The following is a 19,307-nucleotide window of genomic DNA, read 5'->3' as shown; positions in this document are numbered from 1 at the left end:
GCTGCATAGCGCCAATTCTGTTAATAGCTTTTCCTTTTCTGCGTGTGTTGAAATGCAGGCCGGGAAACTACCCGAGGCTTCTGATTTATCGAGTTGCCTTTTTTTATTTTAATGCGTGCGCCGCGTACGCCGAACAATAACGATCATGTAAATTGTGTTTTGTGTGTGCGCGAACAAACGCGCCGCCATAAATCCGCGTTGTGTCCATCACAAACAAAAAAACGGACGCAATGAGAGAGCAGCTCAAACGTAACACTAATTTGCATGAAATGCCGCTTTTTGCTCAGCCACAATGAAAAGGAATGGAATCTAACTGCCATACACATGCAACAGCAACTGTGCGTTCAGGCCGTCACAAATAATAATAATAAAGATAAGGTTGTATGTTTGAGGGCGCTGCATTTGTGATTTTAATGAAAGTTTTAGTCAAAATTTAAAAAAAGACGTGAATTTTTTTATACAGGTCTATCATTCTACTAAAACTAAATTTATATTGGCATGTCGGAGCATGTTATAGCACAAGGCAGAGCAATTTTCTGCACTGGAAGGAGGAAGGAGTTGCCACCTATACGAGGAAAGTTTAACTAAATTTTTGCCAATGCTTGATTTCCCGGATGGAAAATTTCCTTAAAACTTGAATTTAAAAAATTCAAACATTTTAAATGATGATGGCTGATCCAGCTGTATTAACTATTTAATACAACAAATAATATTCAAAATATTATACATCTTATAATTAGAATTTATTCTACATGCTGTATAATACAATTACCAAAATTGGACTTTTTACAAAAAAGAATTTCACAAACAGGCACATTTGACAAGGAATTCGTCTTAAATAGATAAATATGGCAATTCTTTATTTGATTCAATACTCATCACATGAAGATCAATCATTATCTAAAAAACAATATGACCCTTGCTGACACACTATTGTCTTTTTCCTTAAAAAATTTACACGTTTTTGCTCTTGCAAAAGTCCTCATGTTACATATTATTTGACACAAAAACTTGTTCTCAAAATTTGTAAAAAATACACTAATTTGCCGAATGAACTAAACAAGCAGTTTTATCGATTATCAGTTCAGGAACATAAATACATATGTGCAAAAATATGTCCACAACTCCTATCATCATTTCTCAAAATCTCTGGGCTCACTTTTCGAAAAAATAGTCACATGGGAGTCTGGGCATTTTCGAAGCTGGCCAGGGCAAATAGCCAACGTGTTTGAAAACCCAGTAGTCGTAGGAAACTTTTCCAACTAACAGAAGTAGCAACAACACTTCAGCAGCAATTATGTAGTAAATGTAATTAATCTCTTCATTGACACACAAAGTTTCTTGCACCAAATCCACAACCTGAAATATGGATTTAAAAGTGAGATATAAATTTTGATTCATGAATTTGAATTTTAAAAATTATACCTTTTTCTTGCCCATGTTGCTGCACGTTATTTGATCAAAATCCTGTATGTGCGACTTGTGCGTAATGAGCCAAGGCTACAAGAGAATAAAATATTTGTCAGCGCGCTATTTTTTAATTCTAACAAAATCATTACCTTAGTTTGCATTGCTGTGGAACAGTCACAGCTAAAATCATTTCCACTAATGCTGATCTGTCCTTTGCCTGAATCCTTGTCAAAGGCTTTTTTAATAAAATGCGGAATCTAAAAATAGAATATTAAAAAAAAAAGATTTAAAATATAAAAACACATACATTTGTGATTTTATTATTTTTCAAACTAATCAAGTCGAAAGAATTTAGAAAGTCGGTTCCCTCCAAGGCATCGATTGAAGTAATTTTATTATTGTCGGCATAGAGAGTCCTCAACTTGTTGTAATTTGAATTCTTGTTTTTGACAGACATTGGCATCAGATTTGTTATCTAGAAATTTGAGCAAAACGTTAGAAAAAAGGAAAAAGGACATTTACAGTTTCTTACATTATTGTTGCTCACGTCGAGATCAGTGGTGTGCATGGGAAGAACTGCTGGTAGTTCTGTAAGGTGCCTGCTAGAACAGTTAACTTCCACTGTGATGATCGTTGAAATTCCAGTCGGAATCAATCTACCCTTGTTGCACATACACTTCGAAGGACACTGCTGGCTCACCTGCAAGAAAAATTTGCAAATTAAACAAAAATGATGATATTGATATTTTGTACATGTGTTATTTGTTTACCATATTTGCATATTCGATGTTGTCAAGAGACAAACGAAAGACATCTGTATTTGCCTCCCATTGGATGATACTAGTGGTTTTTACGCAAGTGGTATTCCCAGGGTTTAGAAATTTTGTACTGTTATTCATCATCATGTCAGCTATCCCGTCGCAGCGTAAAAATTTATTTTCTGGGAATAAAATAAGCCTTTAATTTTTTTTACATAATTAAAAAAGAAAAATATTACCAGCCATATGCATCCATAAATCTTCTCCGTTGCTAATGTTTGGTGCATAAGAAAGATTGTTGCTCGCAAGATCGATGAGCCGCAGAGACGGGACTGATTCAATTACTTTTTTGATAGCAGTGTCGTTTTCAAGATTGTTGCTTGAAACATTTAGGCACTGCAAGTTTGGCCTGCTGTCATTTCGAGGATCAAACGCTATTGTGCTGAGAACAAATTTAAACAATAAGCAAAAATAAAAATGTAATAAAGAATAAATATTAATAGCAAATTAAAAATTAGAAACATAATAAGTAAGCCTTTATATTACATCTTAAATAAAATCTTTTGTGAATAAATTGTACTTTTACATTTACTTTCTTTCAAGGGCTTGATTTCAAATAGTTTTGTTCTTTATTTTAACTTTTAGTACTTGTAATCAGCGTTTGTGAATGACATTGTCAGCAACTGAGGATACTTCTTCAATATCGGGGTGAGATCAAGGTTACGGACGTTGGTGCCGGTGTCCGGCGAGGAGCAATTGAAGAAGAACAGCGCGGTCAGGTTTTCAAGGTTGCAGTTGAAAACGTAGTCAGAAACCAGGTTGAGCTTGAAGTGGCAACATTTGGCCTTGGTGCCGCTAAAAGTGCAGCCGCAGTTGGTTCCTCGGGTCACATTCTTGCAGGCCAGGTCATCAACTTCGCACAACTCGCTCGGCGCGCTGGTGCAATCGGTTCGCATCACCACGAAAGCCAGTAACACAATCAGGCGGATCGTCTGCAACCCACGCATTAAAGTATTTAAAAGAAATCGATGCATAATACAATTTGAAAAAATTAGAAAAAAAAACAAGACATTAGAAATTTGTGTTATTCATAGTATTTTTTTTTTAAATCAAATTTTAAAATCCTAAAGCCTTAGGATAAATATACAATTATTTTGTTCAAGTTATTTTACAGTTCAATAGAAAATAATGTATCACAGTTTTAAATGACATATAAATTTATATCAGCTTGAAGAAATTGACAGTCGATCATGAAAGCTGAAGAAAATGTTGAAGAAATTATAAAAAAAAAAAAAACATTTTTTCAATGACGATAGCCGTATGATTTTTCTATATCAAACAATTTTTCAACAGTGACCGACAGGGAAAGCTTGTTTTCTTTCAATTTTATAGCTTGTAAATAAATTATATTCAATTATTAGAAATTTATTATTATATTGCATTTTTTTTTAATTTCAGAAATGTTATAATCAACTATAAAAAAAATTCTCTGAGCATTCTATTTACTTAACCATGATTGATAATATATCATATTCTTGACTTATACGCTTGTGTAAACTAATTTTTATGATATTGCAGCATGGGAAATAAAAAAGAACCTCACGGAATTACTATTACGCCCAAAATTAGTTCCCTATGTTAAATAAAGAATTAAAGTTTTGAAATCACTCGTATATTTAAACAAATTCAATTCTTTTTCATTTTCAACTTACAATTAGAAGGAAAAAGAATAATTTGTGGAATAGATAAAAAAATCTGCTTTTTTCAAACTTGATCTTTGAGATCTTAGAATCCAAGAGTGAGGAAAACAATGCGTAACTATTTGCAGAAAATCGCAAACCTGATTGTGCTATATCAGCGGAAATTTGTTGTCGTCACACTTGCGCGTTTTTTTTCAACGCACGACACACAATTTGAACTCACGATCAGATTTCGCAGTCGTCTTTCACGAAATGCGAGCCCAAGCCAGAGACAACAAGCAGAAAATAGCTTGCAACGGCAGTGTAATTTTTTGCTTTTACACAAGCAGTAATATTTTTTTGAAGTACGTCGAGACATGAAAAAAAGATCCAGACGTTTACGGCGCCTATTAATTATTTCTCTGGCCATTGTGCTCTTGCTCAAGGATATCGAGATGAGGCTCAGGAAAAAAATCTTACCGACTACGCTTTGTTTCGGATTCGCTTTATAGAACCGGACGTTGATTCGCTTTTTACCAACACGTCGCACGCCTCACTTGAGAATTTTCTCTGCATCGGAATGCATCTCGCGAATATCCCTGTCGCCTCGTCTAGTTCACTTTCCAGTTTTTTCAAGCCTCGTTAGACACCATTCTCTGTTTATCGCTGTAAATGAATAATTCAGCAATATTTCTGCAGATCATTATTTTTATGTTCTTGTTGATTTAAAGAGTAGCTTCTTTTATGGAAAAACTTAATGGAGGAAATGCCAATCAAGATTGATAAAATGCCACCTGCAATTCTACTTCTTATTATTTGTAAATCGTCAGCTCTGAACCTGTAAGTTTTGCTCTGATGTGCTGAAGAAAATATCTATTTATAAAATTCTTCTTGTACCAAAGATTACACAAAATTAAACTGGTGCAAACAAATATAATTTGATAGGATTGAGAAGGAATTTATTCAAAATTTGTGTAATAGATATATCCAAATTTAAATTGATAATTTTTTATACATAAATTCATTATTTTGATCTCTTCTGCCATGCTTTGAAGCAAAATATAAATTTAATTCAGTTATTTCTTGTAGTAGCTGAAATAATTATATAAATTATATTTATTTTTTATTGTTTTCATGGCTTCTTCTATTTTTTACTTCTCTCCCTATAAAGATTCGTTGCAGTTTTGAATTTTTTAATTTCACGCATTTGAAATAAAAGTGAGTATTCTTGATGATAACTGATAATATCATGATTGTTTCAACAAAGCACTTTGTGGCACCGAAATGAGTTATGAAATTAAGTTGCAGAGTGTTGTCGTACTTGAGAATATAACATGAATTGATTGCGGTTCTCGCGGCGGCCCTATTTAATAAATATGTCATTAAGTGAGAAAAGCAGCTCCTTTGCAAAAGGCAAAGAAATAAAATATGTCAACAGCTTGATGTGTTTGTGAAGACAAGTGGATATTGTGTTCTCTTATACTATTATTTCCTCGGTTTTCAACACAAAAGATTTCCACAAACAAATTCAAAACAAAAACTTCTAATGCATTGAATTTGAATAAGAGAAATGCTCTGTTAAAAAGTCTCTGCGCAATTAGCCTTCTTTTCTAACTTTCTCTTCTAAAATAAAATAAGTCAATGCAGATCTGGTCTGAAATCAAAGGTATTATTTGTAATACTTAACGTTCGATAGCACCTCTTTTCAATAACAATCTGATAACAATTAACTGTAGCTTAATTAAAATTATTATGGAAAAGACTTAATGGTATTTAAAATTTATTGTAATTGAAATCATTTTCAATATAACGATAAAAATAACAAAATGCTATTTGACATTTTACTTCTCTTTTTTTAAATAGTTGCTTTTCCGAGATCTTATTTTTATTTCTGGTTTTTTCACCAAAAAATGTTGAAAAATATTATTTACAGCAGTCCACGATAAAATAAATAACAATTAAAAAAACTATAAACAAGCACCGCTAGGAAAACCCCACATGGCCCGGCGGACCCGTCATAAAGTCGTGAGAAATCCCGCTTGAAGTATAGTTCCAAATTTCGTCGTTAGAGGCAGTGCCTCCCGCCACTACTGTCTCCTTGTTATTGTTATTGTCGTGAATAAATTTTGTGAAGTATGTAAAATTGTTCAGTTAATTCAACCTTTTGAGTCATCACAACACAACGAAGTTGACATTTAATCAGAATGAAAGAGCCAGCGGTGATAAATCTTGCTAGTGATGAGTCGGAAGAGGAAGACAAACAGCCAGACCTGTGCATTTTGTGTGAGTCGATTGCTGACAAAAACGCCGTGGCCGTCGCAGACTTGGACACAACGAAACTTAAAAATTGGTGGCTCGAAAGTTTCAACGTCGAAATGGAAAAGTCTGTGATCAACCTCACCAAGGCCAAAATTATTTGCAGATTTTGCATTGAGGACGCAATGTAAGTGAACATTTATAATTAAATCTAATGCAAAATTCTAATGAATTATGTAATATTAAATTATATGTGTATTTATGATTGTTTCAGAGTAACTTTTGAAAGAGAAAATAGTTCAGTTGACAAGGGTAAAGAGATTGATTGGTGGACATCCTGCGGCTCAAAGATCCCCAACCATGTGATTGGTAAAATGAAAAATAAGGAATTTATGTAATAAAAAATTAAAAATATTATGTTTTCAGAGCCCAAAGGACATTTTCCTATGGAGGTAAAGGGCAAGACGATCCAGCAAGAGAAAAAATTCACCTCAATTAACGAAGAAAATTCACCTGAACAGAAAAAGCGACGAACAGATGGTTCGGAGATCGAAAAGAAACCTCCAGTCCCTCCAGTTATGAACGAGCAACAAGCGGACAACTCTTGCAAATATTGCGAATTGAAATTTAGCAGCCTGAGAAAACATTTGCTTAGTAATCATACTAACGAGCAAAACTATGTCTGTCCATATCCTGAGTGCAAGATTTTAAGGACGAAAGGAGTATTGTTAAGGCACATTGCATACGACCACAAACTAAATCGTAATTTTGATTTGACTTATCTGGAACAAAAGCCGTATCCTTGCAAAATGTGCAACCACTTATTTAAAAGTGAAAACAGACTTAATCAACACATTGAATTTTTTCACCTAAAGAAAACCCTAGACCCAAGATTATATGTGCCAAAAAAATCTTTGCGGAGCATTGAAATGTTAGAACTTTCACAAAAATGGAATGCCAAGGTGGAGAAAATACCATGTATTATTTGTAATGAGTTCATCGTTCCTAGCATGATCAAACAACACTGTAAAATTGAGCATGAGATTTTACATATTTGCCGACATCCAAATTGTTTCGACATTTTTGCAGATCAACAACTCGAGTCCAAACATTATGACTCTGAACACCCTGAAATGTCAAAATCAGAATTGCTACACCCGAAAAATGAAAGTTCTGTGACAAAACAATTATCTGGCATCACTGAAAACCCATACGCTTGCATGTATTGCAAATTGCAGTTCCGATCAGAATTTGCACTGGAATGTCATAATGAGCAAAAAGTGTGTATTCAGAAAAAAGCCAAAGAATCGTCAAATTTTAAATTCTTTTGTGATGCTTGTCAAGTTTTTGTACCCCCTGCTATTGTGGATACCCATATAAAGACTTTCCATGGCAAGTCACATAGATTACCAAAATGGAAATTTGCTTGTAACATTTGCAAATGTATCATGAAACCAGCTGACATAGGAAACCACATGAAGGCACACGAAGGAGGTGAAAACTCCCTTGCTGGACCAAAAGCACACGAATCACCAGTGCTAAAGCCACCCGAATTCGTCTCATTGCCCCCACCATTATCTTTGGGGAGTGAAATTGAGAGTGGCGAAATTGATCCTTTGAGTATATGAGTAACCAATGAAGAAGTTGTTGATAATAACAATTGGTTCCACAGATTTCATTGTGACCCCTTGTTTGAGACAATTAATAAAAACCCAATAGTTCAAAAATATACTTTTTTATAACTTTTACACTTTTTAAACTAGACAATGATAATGTTCACTCAAAAACCGTTGTAATAATAAAAAGTATTTTCTCCATAATTTCTGAATTTGATTCAAAGCTCAACCTGTCAACAAGTGTCACTTAAAAATAAAAAGGTAACCGACATAAATATTTGCACATTGATAATTTTTTTTACCAAATTTAAATAATATTTTTTTGTTTATGCTTAAATGGTTCTTAATTTATTTTGTCACAGTGATTAAATCTATTAATATAATGAGAAAATTTTTCCAAATAATTCACGTTTTATAAATAGCTAAATTATTCAATTTTTCTGGTGGCCAGCAGTGAACGCAAGTAAAAATATGTAAATTTTCAGGGCCATGTAAATTTGCGAAGGAGTATAATTGACAAAGAATATGCTTTCAAGTGAGTGTCTGCCCTGCATGCAAATGCCAACCCAGGGGACAAAGACAAGCACATAAATAATTGGCGCGGTGTGCGATCTGATTTCGAAAATTGGCTTTATTTTCGTTCGGTCGGTCGCGATATTTTATACTACTTTCATTTTTAATTGTAGGTCATCCAAAATAAGCTCGAGAGACGGGAGGAAACCCGTAGAAACATAAATATGTGCAGTTGCGAAACGCGACCGTCCAATTTTGGCCTTCGCTCGGTGCATTTTCCAAGCTCCAGGTGCATTTTACCGGCCTTGATGCAGGCTCGCCTGTCGCGCACTCCAATAATTATAATCGCGTGGATTAGCATGCGTGGAAAACAAAGTCTGGCAGATCAAAATCAGAGATCAGGCAGGAAAACACGCAGACGCGCATAAACAGAGAGCGGTGTGTGATCCATTAGGCTCCTGTCATGAACGCTGTGGTGCGACTGCGACACTCAAGAACAGATTTCATACGCACTACACAGCCTTGTCAATCATTCATAATATACAAATTATTGCCATGTCTAAAAAATTAATTTCTCTCAGTGCAAATGAGCAGTCAACTTTTCTCCCTGGCTATATTAATAATCAATCTGATATATTATTTTAATCAAAATTTTTTAATTATTATTTACTATTTAATTGAGAGAAAAATTTGTAGCTAAAATAAACTTTTAATATATTTCTATTGCAAAAAAAATAATAATAATTTTGTATATCTTTTTTCCTTCAATTCTTGCCAGAAAGTAAAAAGTTAAATTTCAATAAATATTATACGACTTTATTTTTGTGCTCTCATTCGGTGATATGACCTCTCCATGAGAAATTCTGAGAAACAACTCTTTACAGTTCATATACTCTCACAAGAGGAAGTAATAATTACAGTTTCAATTAAAACAAGTACAGGAGCCTCGCCCTGTTGCATAATGGTTGACCTTCCGCCCGGTCACCCAAACCTGCACATGTAATTGGCCCGCAAAACGGAAGATAAATTTGAGGATAAAAGCATCATTACTAGATTCGCGCCAGCACACGGAACCATTTGCCTGATTAATTGCGGCAAGGTTGTGTGCGTGCACCCAATGGCTCGAGGCTGCGAACGGCTGTGGTGCGAATTAAACGCGAAAAGCTGCAGCGAATAGAGCTCGCTTTTATAACCATTCAGCGTCATTTCGTCCCGTGAGGCGCGCTCTGAATTGAATAATCGCCTGCAACAAGGACGTTAACCGACGGGGCCCTTTCGCGGCGAACAATGCTAATTGAAAATATGAATGGATCGCAGCAGGCGTACAGACACACTCATGTTTATCCGATGATGGTAAAGAGCAAAAGAGAGACGCACCCTTGAGACTCGCAAAAGTTCGTACGAGATGCACAGCCGCGGTTTGGATTGGGCGTGTTGATTGAAAGATAAATAATGAAAATTCAACAAAACATTTCCTGTCAAGAATACTTGGCAAACAATGCGACGATACTATACAAAATATTGCTATGGGTTTTTTATTTGTTTTATAATAAAATTTTTGCTAATGAAAACAATTTATAAATGTCAGTTACGTGATTGGAATTATATGTGTAAAGCAAGTTTGATCAAATATAATGGTGTTAAATATTTTTTCAATAAAAACTTTTATAAAAATGAGAAAAAAAAATATGAAAAGTAAGAAAATTCAATTCAATTAATTTATTCTCTCGTAACAAGTCACACAAAAATTAAAAACTAAGTTTATAAGTATTAAAAGTTTTTGTTTCAAATTTTGAGTTAACACTCTTATTATTATATAACTAACCATGTGAATTACTATAATAAATGTAATTTTAAAAATTCCTCGTCTATACTTAAGTTAATTTACAGTTTGTGTAATTGTAGGCAAAAATGTAAGACAAGACATCATTAACTGCATTTCTTTTTTTTAATAAAATTCAACCAAAAGTTTTTTTTGTTATACCAGAGCTCTATTCATGTATAAAAAAATTTTAAAAAACTTTTATTGTTAGTCTTTAGTTTTAATTTATTTTCTACAAGATAAAAATGTTTTCTTTATATTCAAAGTTGCTGACAGCTATTTCTAGATAATTCTTTTGACCTTTGAATTCACTTTTGTGTTAAACTAACAACAATTTGATGTCTATAGGACGACCCCGACTGGTAAATAAGAGGACAATTTTTCTTTATCAGAGAGAGGAGAGTATGTTTTCATTAAATAGTCAATGTCATTGAGATAATCCATGAGGTCACTGGATCGTTGCAGCCCCGATCTCTCTTATGCTGCACTTTTCAATTAAAAATAAGCACGTACGTCCATGCAATATTTTCTTTTTCATTTAGCAAATGTTGTTACACGTACTCGAGTGCATTGACCGATCATACTTGACTCTTGAACATAAGTTAAAAGCACTTATATATTTTTCACGGTGCATTCCCTGCCCCACGCATATCATGCTAAAAGGATGCAATTTCACGCCTGACTGCTGCAACGAGATTCATTATCATAAATCAAGTGCGAGAGAAACTTGTTTGGTCGGCGTTTAAATCTGAATAAAAAGAAGGGTTGGTCGTTAAGATGGCCATTAGGCGGCGGAGTTTGGCACCGAAATTAAAACGAAGCGCCGAGAGACATTCTTATGAGTTTTGGTTTATTTTCAAGACACAGCGGCCAGAGATAATCAACAGCGAAGTTCGCGGCGCAAAATTGGATTCGAGCCAGTAAAACTCGAGAAGAGTTCGTGCAGATGCAAACGCAGCTCTTGTGTGTTTGTTGAACTATCGGCGGTTTGCTAATAATTCTGCTTTCTGCTCATTGGCAAGGGCGGCTCGAATTAGCACCTTGCTTCATTGCGCAATTTGCTCTCAAGATGATGTCCGCCTCTGGCTGTTCATTTCAGGAAGGGAATTATCAGCTAATTTACAGTTCATTTAATAACTGCATCTCATAAACGCTGCATTAGTTTGAACCAAATTATAACTATTTTTATTAGTCACAAATTATATATAAATTATGTAATAAATTATATAAAATTTATTGTATTAATTAAATACATTTAACACAAATTATTTATTCAAAATTCATAATATTTAAGATCGTATGAGACGTACTCATGCCGGAAAAGTTCACTTTGCGTACGTATTTAGTTTATTAATTTTTTTAGCTAAAAAACTAAATTAATCCATATAATATATTGTAGAAATTTAAAAAAATTATTACAAACAAGAATCTATTTTATAACTGAAATTAAAATAGTTAACATAATAATTTAAGGAGCATTATTTAATTATTCAATTGGTAACCATCAATATTTGCAGATTAACTTTTGTTTATTATTGATGGTCATCTAATATAGTCATGGCGGAAGCGTTACTTGTTGCATTCCTCTTTATTGTGTACTATGCCAACTTGACTATTGCCAAATGAAAACAAAGGTGCATTTTTTACCATGGCATTATTTTTAGCGTCCACACAACTGTCGTCTAGTCTTTTGTGTCTCTGACTAAAGTCAATTATTCGCGGTCAAAACGAATAATGTTGCAACATTTTTCTTTGCCAACATGATGCATGTATTGACTTTTTGGATTAGCAACTTGAATTATCTGGGTTATCAACAAGTTAATTTACAGGCGACAAAACGCCTCTATTTTGCCGTCTGTCGTCTGCCATATGTTGTTTTCCAATCGTAAATCATCTATTTATACCCTGACCTGACAGTAGTCTGGTTTTGCTTTTGATATTTAAAATAAACTAAATGACGTCTGCACTTTCACTCTGAGATGGAGGAAAAAAATTAATTTTGACACTAAAAAATTTGTTTCTTTAAATTTATGACCACAGTTGTAATAAAAAGTCATTTTTATCTATATTTCACAATCTAAAAGCGGTTCCACCAAATTTTTTTATATTCTATAGTTTTGCTTATTTCAGTTTTTGGCGAAGAACCAGAAACGTGTCGCAATTTTTGTGGCGTCTGAAGTCTGAACACACAGTGGAATCGTTTTCAAAGCCATTTTCAAAAAGGAAGTTCCAACTGAGAGCAGGGTTTATCAGAAACGCGGCATTTTGCAGCTAACACATTTTCCGGTGCTGCGGTCAGTGAGTGTTAATTTGTGTATGTCTTACCAGCAAAAGCCTGTTAGTCATCTCTGTGGCCGGAGCACACGAAAGGAGAAAATGAGTATATATGTGTTTAAAAAGTGCTTGTTAATTTTATCCAGAATTCTGAACTAATAAATTGCATGAACGAAAAGAGGAAAACCAGATAAAGATTCTAAGGGGCATAAAAGTGTGCGAGAGAGAAAAATCTGTTTGAGAGCCGACTCAACCGCAAAAATAAATGCCGATTCACTGATGAAGTTGTGAAAAAGACACACTGCCGCGTATCCCTGCTATCTTTTTTCCTGGCCGTCTTGTTGAACAGGATTTTCTGCACAGTAATTCGAGACTTGCATTTCTCCCAGTGGTTATTATTTGAGCTTCAATCAACCAGCTGATGTAAATTTGACACGGGTGGAGAAGCGGATGAGGCTGTTTGTGATATGAATATTAATTAATTGCAACGAGAATTGAAATACTCTGTGCCATGGCTTCATTTCCCTTTTAATTAATCCTTACCAAGAAAACTTTCTATGACTTTTTATTTCTAAGACGTCACTAGTGCTCAATTTAGATATATTTTGCAGAATTTGCAACACCTAACATTTTACGTTATTTTGAGTTTTATTGTTGGTTCAACAAACCTGAAAAACAGGCCTCGTCACGTCGTGTACGTCATACAAACTTTGAAACGCTTTATGAAATGTTTTGTGAAAAGGAGCCTAGCAAGCCTGCATAATTTTTCAAGTCATTAAGACCACGAGGGTGACGGAGTTATTATTACCAGTGGCGCCTTCACACATAATGAATCGCCGTTAATTCATTTTCTGAAAGCGTCGCGTGACGCAAACAACGCGAGACGTTTCGCTGAATACAAATTCAAAAAAGCTCTTCTCTGGAAAAGAGGAAACCGCTGGTGAGACACCTGCAATATTTTGCAGATGTGCGTGGTGGATAAAAAAAGCCCTGGCGAGCGAGCCAAGAAAATTGATTTGTATATGAAGAATTGCGCCACACGTACACGCGAGCAGATTTATTTTCTTCACCCCACACGCGTTTCACAATGAAAATGATTAATCGCAATCGTAAATTGCTTCCATCGCGCACAAAGATAAATGAGCGCAGAAAACAAACGGGCAGTTCTCGTCCCGGCAGGCAACCATTCTGTTTTTTCCTTTTTTATTTTTTGCATTTTTTCCTCTCTCGCCAAAAGGTGCGAAACTGCGAAGGTGGAATGCTAGTGGGTTCGCGAATCCGAGAGACGCGCCTGGACCGCCTGTGTGTGCAGATCAAACAACGTAATATCATAAAACGGGTCGCGCTGCTCCAGCACTGTGAAAATTCAAGGTCGGCCCCACTGTTTGATTACAAATTCCAAAAGCGGTAGAGTTTTCGGAGGTGTGCAAGGCAAGGGCGCCGGTCGCGGTTTGCGCGCAGCTAAAAAGCGGCGCCGCGATTATTTTCCTTATTTTGTTTCCGACTGATCAATCATCTATAGCAAGAAAGATAAGCATAGCCTTTGACTCATGTATATAAAAATTCCATTGCCGATTTCCTTGGTGTAAAAGTTGACATTTTTGTTATAAAAAATGCTTTAGATATTTACATCTGACCCTGCCATAAAAGCGTTCAGGCAGCATTATAATTATACTGCTGTGGAAATTAAAAAGCCAATGTAAATTTTGGCGCATAAAAATATTCACCTGGATCGTTTATTTTGACATCATCTTTCTGCTTAGCTTGTAAAAAATAATAACGTATAACGCCCCTCCAACCTCTCTTAATCAAAATTTTACTATGTAAATATTTCTCACCATTATATTTCGTCGAAGTGGTCCTCTATGATCCTTCTTATCAAATCTGATTTTCAGAAATTCGTGCCAGTGTGTCAGCGATGATCTTTTTTGTCAGGCCGGCAGTATCGTCTCATCTCGTTGATATGTCGAGGTCACTAATGAGCTACGATCTCAAAACAAAAAGTTTATTGATTCTCTTTGATTCAGCTGCCGCGTCCGCCCGCGAGACCAAACAACAACACATGGAGCGCACTTTACTAAATAGTCACTTCCTTCTCTCATGAAGGTTAGAGGCAGACTGGTATAACTATTGAGTAGAGCCAACACCGCGAGCGGCGCGCCGGCACTTCGCCAGCCTGTTGCGCGGAGGGGTCTTCGAGTCATTATACACAAGCCAGCCAGATGCCCCTTTGCTCACTCATTGCCTCAATTTTATTACACACTAGTCAGTATAATATGGTCAGTCAGCATCTGCAGCTCGTTGGTGGTTAATTAAGAAAAGTTATCTAGCTGTTATCTCATTACAGTCTGCTCAAGATTTTTTGAGCCGCAAATGTTGTCATTTTCCATCAGAATCTGCTATTCTGCTGTCCTTTAATTTCTGAAACTACTAAATTAAAACTGACGTTTTTATTAATTTAAAGCTCTGATTAAAATTTGGATCCAACAAAGATTGTGAAAATTTATTGCACTAACATTTGACATAAATGCAAATGATAATATTGATAATTAAAATAAAGGCATGCATTCTCGAAGCTGAACAGTTAAATAATCTATTTGTACGAATCAATTTGTTTGTATAAAAAAAACAATATGAAAAGTGTCATTTAAAAAAATTAATGTGGACTTGCGTCTAACCTAATGTTCAAAAAAATATATTTAGAAATTTCTGCAATCTTCAATTGAGAGGAAGCTTCAATTCAAACTCAAGCTAGAGGAATCGAAAAAATCCTACCCGGCAGGAGCGAAATTTTCCCCAGCAGCGTCAAGATTAAAATATGACATTTATAATTGAGACTAACCAAAAAAAAAACAGATAAACAGCATTAATTTAACTGTGTTAAAAATAAATCGATTATGATATATAGCTCGTCTTGAATATTATATGAAACTGATTTGTACTTTCTCTGGAAGTCTCATGAGTAATTTTCATATTGCGTCCATTTTAAAAATACACAAATTGAAATATGTTCTTTCTTATTTCTGAGAATTTTTGCCACGTTAGGATTGTCTAGAGAATTTAAATTTCAATTTATTCTCTTATCTTATCTCTGGTGTGCTTTGTGGCGGATTGTGGGTGGACTTCCTGGTGGAGTGGCGGGAAAATAGTGCGCTTTGATTATAGCCAGTGAAAGGGAGAATCTTGAATTCTGAAAGTTTTTGGAATCAGTGCAATGCATGAAGAAACGATTGAACATCGAAAAGCGATAATAAATAGCGCCGCGCTCAGTGCCGCACACCCCATGCACCGATGATCAGCACCTTTTTTAGAGGAAAAATTAAATATGTAATTTTATAAAAGAGCAAATTTGGAGAAATTTATATCACCTTTACATGCAATTTGAAATTTGAAAACGCACTAAATTAATGAGAAAAGAAGTAAATATATATGTATCAAAAAATTATGCATTTAAATTCTAGATGTCCGCAAGTTCAAATATTAGGCATGCAGTCAACACCGCCTTATCAAGCAAGACAAACTATTATGTAAGTTGCCATTCGATTTGATTTAATTCAATATGACTAATTAATTTTTATTTATGGTTACTCTTCAACCAGGTACACGGTTGCATGGAGCTCGACCGATCATTCAAAAACCTGCACCTCATCAGCCATGAATCATAAGCAATTTTAAAGACTCCATAATTAATTTGTGCATTGCAAATATTTTGATTGGTTTAAACTAGTGATTTCAAACCGACATTAAAAAGTTTTTATTGGATCCTATATTAATAAATTTTATAGAAAATAATATTTTATGAATATATATTATTCTTCTATAGTTACAACTAATTTTTCTTTGATGATTTATAAAGAAAGTTTATCCTGTGATTCAGGTTATACTTCAAAAATCCTATTTGTTTTTCTTTACAAAGCACTGCAATGTATCCAAAAATTAAACAATAGATTTAAAATAATTCAAATTTAAGCCATAATTCATTAAGTAAAAAATTTTGTAGTTATTAATTCTCCTTTGATTGAGTTAAATTTATTATTTTATTTTAATGCCCAATTATATATATGCCAGCATAAATAATACCAATCTTTTTTTTTCCCGCCGCCTATCTTGGGGGAGGAGCCAAATTCCGCATGCCTGACTATAGATTTCCTAGTCAGCGAAAAGGCCGAAAAGCAATGCGAAAAGCGAAACAGCCTGAGTCCTCTCTCCTCTCCCTGGTGAGAAGACCGAGTCCACTGACTGTGAGAAGTCGATCTCGTCCATTCTTGTCCACACCGCCTGCGTATAAAAATTCGCGTCATCTCCACAAGTTCCACACATGTAGCTCGGTTTTTGCAACCAGAAAAAGTGCAAGTGCAGCGTCACTTCTAATCTGTCTTCTCTTCAGTTTTACTCCTGGACAGATCGACAGATCACGTCGACGTGTGGTCAGGTACATTGTGTGTGCAGTTCGGTCCCGCCGGGCCCGCAGATTCGTTCGGAAGTTTCAAGACTTTGTAGTGTAAATTGAGATACCGAGAATCGAGATTTTCTCTGATTATATTTTCTTGATTTTATTGATGTTAAGAGTTTCATTTTGCAGAAAACATGTCATCCAGCAACGATGAATTTCTAGTACCCAAAAATGCTCTGTCTGATTATTTGGTCGAAATTGTCGACACAGTCGAGGATGTGTCGAATTGGGAGCATAAAGCACCAAAACGCCGCAAATTGCGTGAAAATGTGGGCAAGCTGAAGGATATGCCAGCAAACGCCATTGAGTTGCTGGCGGTTGTCAATCTTATTGACACTTGCAATAAAAGTAGTTAATTTTTAAAATTTAAATCAGGAATAAAAAATTTTATTATTGTGCAGTGCCTGGCCCGATCAAATTGGCTGTTGAAAAGAGGTTGAAGGAATGCAACTGGATTGTTCTTGTGCCAGATGTCATGATTGTACCAACCTCTTACCCTGATGACATTGAGAGGGCCATCGCAAAAGGCTCACTGAGCAGCCTGAGACCAGCTCGTATTTTCGTATACTCCTGGTTTGAAGGAATGGGTTTGAGTGCTGACATTGGTAAGCATATTACAAATGTTAATTTTCATCTTCGGAGTATTTAATAAAATAGTTTAATTAAGTTTCTTTTTATCGGAATTTCAGACAACGCCACACTAAGGAAAACTGTGTCTAAAGATGTGGTGGAAAGGAAAACTAGAGGCACTGCTGGGGAAGGCAGTAACATGCTGAAGGAAAAGCAGGGTAATTATTTTTATTCAAATTAAAATAGTGTCTTAAAAATTGAGTATTTTGTGAATGCTAAAAGCCATTAAAATATTACAGCTGCAGACTGGCGCAAAGCTTCGTCCATATTTACCGTGCCTGGGAAGGCTCTTGCAAACTGCCTCCATGCACTCTTTGACTTCTACGTAGCCAAGCTGAAGAAGCAGGAGAGAAAGAAACTTCCCCTCAACAGGATCATTTTCACCGTCCTTGCATTCTGGAATAACATCATGGACACGGGAGTCATGAGTATGGATCACAAAAATTATTTCTATATCTCGTATCTCATTCCAATTCGATCTTGTAGATTTGATCACCTTGGAACAGGAAGTGAAGAAAAAGCTCTGTTCATCTGAAGTTGTCAAAATTGACAAAAATGGTGTTGGATGTCCCACAAATCTGCCTGGAGAAATTCAACGAGTGCTCAAAATTGGTGTGGAAGCTTTGGAAGTCCATCATCTGGCAGTTGTTTTCAACTTCCATAAGCCAGACCAGAAACTTAATATGAGTAAGCACAGTCGCTTTAGCATATAGTTTGTATTTCAAGCATAACTTTTAATTCTGTTAATACTAAAAGAGCATGCCAAGTTTGTCGACGAGGTGGTCGAAATCTTGTGTGGGGATGATTTCAAAGCTGCCTTGGGAGAAGATTCGGACAATGATGAAGAGGAGTGTGAAAGTGATGAAGACGACTCTGAAAATGATTACAAAAAGTAATCGTTTGGTATGTGCAACACGTACCATATGTTAATTTTCTTTTCAAAAAGTTGCTTATATTTATTTTTAAATGGCTTGCGCAGGAACAAATTCTCAATTAGTTTGCGGCCGGAACATTAGTAATTTTATTTGTACTCTTGCATTCACAAGAGCCTGAAATGGAATTTTTGTGTGTTCAAATCCAATATGTAGAAATTTAATTATAGATCCAAAAACTTATTGACCGAAAGCTAAGTCTGTATAATTTATAAGTGTGTGCTTTCAACAAATTTAAGGTTTCTTTATACAATGAACTTTGTAAAAAAAAGACCGGTAGAAAATAATAATAGTTAAGAAATAAAAATAAGCAAAAGGATCCGATTTTATTTATGCTATTAAAACTTAAAAGCCTTCCCGAGAGCTGCCAACAAAGCCACCGGATTGAAGTGAAAGCTCCCTCACATTTTGCAAACTTTTGGAAGTTTGTTAGCAATTTTTTTAAGAGCCCAAACAAATTATACTATTTTTCTAGCAAAAAAGCTGGAACGACTGTAATACCCTGCAAAAAGTTTCTAATTATATATATTGTACAATTCCCACGAATTTTGTGCTCCTGCACAAAAAATTTAATGATCTAAATTTTTTTATAAGATTTTGTAATTTACTAATTATTTTTCAATCAAAACGTCAAATCAAACTGGAATACTTATTATAATGTTGGCATTCTATTTATTTCACATATATAGAGTACAGAGCAATAAATCCTAACAGTTTATTATGCAAAATACTCTCAATTAAAATATCCGTTACAATTTTATTGTGGTCAGACACAGCATGGCCTTGATTCAGTTCCGCTCTTGTAAAATAATATGGCTGAAAAATTAAACAATCTCTTGCAAAAGAACAATATAAAGTCACCCTTACCAGCTGAATAAATATTTTGATCAGATAACCATTTTAATCAAAATTATTTGTCTTTTTTATAAAATTTATAAAACAGGAAGACCATACTTTGTGCTTA

General features: G+C 34.9%; 3 protein-coding genes across 10 annotated transcripts; 2 read left to right on the top strand and 1 right to left on the bottom strand.

Moving 5' to 3' along the window:
* Window positions 1–721: 721 nt before the first annotated feature.
* Window positions 722–14,453, bottom strand: LOC132201387 (protein halfway). The gene is made up of 9 exons (XM_059627530.1): window positions 14,167–14,453; window positions 2,817–3,160; window positions 2,408–2,610; window positions 2,181–2,350; window positions 1,943–2,110; window positions 1,718–1,885; window positions 1,560–1,667; window positions 1,426–1,500; window positions 722–1,359 (listed from the first exon to the last, which is right to left on the bottom strand). The coding sequence occupies exons 1-9, from the start codon at window positions 14,167–14,169 to the stop codon at window positions 1,156–1,158; spliced, it is 1,443 nt and encodes a 480-aa protein (XP_059483513.1). The 5' UTR covers window positions 14,170–14,453; the 3' UTR covers window positions 722–1,155.
* Window positions 5,924–7,923, top strand: LOC132201386 (zinc finger and BTB domain-containing protein 40-like). Its single transcript, XM_059627529.1, has 3 exons — window positions 5,924–6,290; window positions 6,378–6,472; window positions 6,530–7,923. Exons 1-3 carry the CDS (start codon window positions 6,052–6,054, stop codon window positions 7,729–7,731), a joined length of 1,536 nt encoding a protein of 511 aa, XP_059483512.1. The 5' UTR covers window positions 5,924–6,051; the 3' UTR covers window positions 7,732–7,923.
* On the top strand, window positions 13,518–18,982 carry LOC132201390 (uncharacterized). Of its 8 annotated transcripts, none has more exons than XM_059627538.1 (10): window positions 13,518–13,699; window positions 15,790–15,855; window positions 15,928–16,656; window positions 16,716–16,827; window positions 16,911–17,129; window positions 17,183–17,386; window positions 17,471–17,569; window positions 17,651–17,839; window positions 17,898–18,098; window positions 18,168–18,982. In XM_059627538.1, exons 3-10 carry the CDS (start codon window positions 16,459–16,461, stop codon window positions 18,305–18,307), a joined length of 1,362 nt encoding a protein of 453 aa, XP_059483521.1. In that variant the 5' UTR covers window positions 13,518–13,699; window positions 15,790–15,855; window positions 15,928–16,458; the 3' UTR covers window positions 18,308–18,982. The 8 variants fall into 8 exon arrangements, with proteins under 8 accessions (XP_059483521.1, XP_059483520.1, XP_059483518.1 ...); XM_059627537.1 differs by having other exon boundaries at window positions 13,518–15,655; XM_059627535.1 differs by having other exon boundaries at window positions 15,790–16,656.
* Window positions 18,983–19,307: the final 325 nt, after the last annotated feature.

The sequence above is a fragment of the Neocloeon triangulifer genome, unplaced genomic scaffold, assembly GCF_031216515.1.
Source record: "Neocloeon triangulifer isolate White Clay Creek 2 clone unplaced genomic scaffold, ASM3121651v1 ptg000014l, whole genome shotgun sequence".
NCBI lineage: Eukaryota > Metazoa > Arthropoda > Insecta > Ephemeroptera > Baetidae > Neocloeon > Neocloeon triangulifer.
This window is presented reverse-complemented; position numbering and strand designations above follow the sequence as displayed.